Below are 1,577 nucleotides of genomic sequence, written 5' to 3'. Positions count from 1 at the left end.
CTAATAACATTTTTTGAAATTTTGATCACTTTTAGTAAATTTGCTAAAAAAGGAAATTATTTCTTAAATCTTACTTCCAATGTGAAGGAGTAATCCCTTGATAAAAAACTTTGTTCTTGTTTGGATTAATCTCTGCATTTACCCAATTAACCCATGTTGTCAAACCCAACTTAAAAGCTTCAATACGATCCATGTCTTTGACAATCTTGTCCCCATTCTGAATATAATCCCATCTGCATCAACAACAAATTAAAATGGTGACACACTTAATTTTATTACTAATCATAATGCGCATAATTATTAATTAATCATAATTTTGGTAGAGCAAAAATAATAATCAACAAATATATATGAGTTTGTAAAATTCCCTACGGTTTTCCAGAATCGTTGCGGTTCCACCAGAACCATGTGTTGAAAACCAAAATGTCCATTTTCTTCCATAACTCCCCATTTTTAATGGAATCAAGTTTTAGGACTCGACCAATTTTATCTTCATAATCAATATCAACCAAATATTGTTGTCTCATAAAAATCACTGAAATTCCATAGCCCTGGAAAAAAACAATGGAAATGCTTATTATATAATTCTATGTGAAATAGATATGACACACATCTTGAAGGGAACAAAATACAATAATTTTATAACATGAGACACGTATTTTTAGAATTGAATTTTGATATACTAACAGTATAAACTATTTTATATAGTTATCCAATTATATATGATATTTTGGATGATTTTTTATATCATTAATGTAAAAAATAATTTTTTTTATATGGTGTTACGTAATTGGATGAACGACATTGTATTAAAATTAAATTTATATTTTTATCTATTACCAAAAGCATTTTTTTAAAAGTCACAATTCACTTAAAATTATTATTATTAGAATAAAGTATACTTTTTATTTCTAACGTTTAATTTTGTTCAATTTTATTTTTAACATTTTCAATTCATTCAATTTTGTTTAACATTTTTAATTTATGTCAAAAAAAACTATCCTTAAAAGTTTTCAATTTTGTTCCTAAAGTCTTACATAGAATTAACGTTCAGGAATAATTTTGTAACAAATCGAAAACATTAAAAAAAATTGAATAAAATTAAACATTAAGAATATTTAAAAAAATCGCAAAGATTAGAAACAAAAACATACTCTGCCCTTATTATTATTGAGAATAAACTACGAATTTAGTCCCTTATAAAAAGCCCGCAACTTTTAAATTGTCTCTGACAAAATTTTTGGAACTAAATTATCTCAGATTTTCAATTTTTACAAAACTAAATTGATAATTTACTCTAACCAATATATCAATTATAGAGAGCTTAAGACAAAGTTAAATTACAAACTGGGATTGTGAAGTTGTGGAAGGAGGCATGTTCTGAATCAGATTGTATTACTGCAGATTCAGGTGCAGATGCATGAAGTAAGCATACAAGTGATTGCCATTGGTCATGGCAAATAGAATCTCCAGCAAACATTATTTGCTTCCCTCTCAATTTCTCCAAGAAAATTTTCCCATCCCATCTGCAAAATTACATTCCAAATAATATATATAACAATAAAAAAATATTTTAT

General features: G+C 26.1%; 1 protein-coding gene across 1 annotated transcript in view; it reads right to left on the bottom strand.

The window, feature by feature from the left end:
- LOC107626397 (protein trichome birefringence-like 39) overlaps positions 1–1,577 on the bottom strand; it is a 4,279-nt gene that overhangs the window by 979 nt on the left and 1,723 nt on the right. Inside the window, exons 3-5 of the mRNA XM_016329270.2 lie at positions 1,349–1,526; positions 373–551; positions 75–233 (exon numbers count right to left, since the gene is read on the bottom strand). Coding sequence (XP_016184756.1) covers positions 75–233; positions 373–551; positions 1,349–1,526 — 516 coding nt within the window. The remainder of the gene's footprint in view (positions 1–74; positions 234–372; positions 552–1,348; positions 1,527–1,577) is intronic.

Source organism: Arachis ipaensis, chromosome B02 (genome assembly GCF_000816755.2).
Source record: "Arachis ipaensis cultivar K30076 chromosome B02, Araip1.1, whole genome shotgun sequence".
Taxonomy (NCBI): Eukaryota; Viridiplantae; Streptophyta; class Magnoliopsida; order Fabales; family Fabaceae; genus Arachis; species Arachis ipaensis.
The sequence above is the reverse complement of the archived record's forward strand: the minus strand, read 5'-3'. Positions and strand labels throughout refer to the sequence as shown.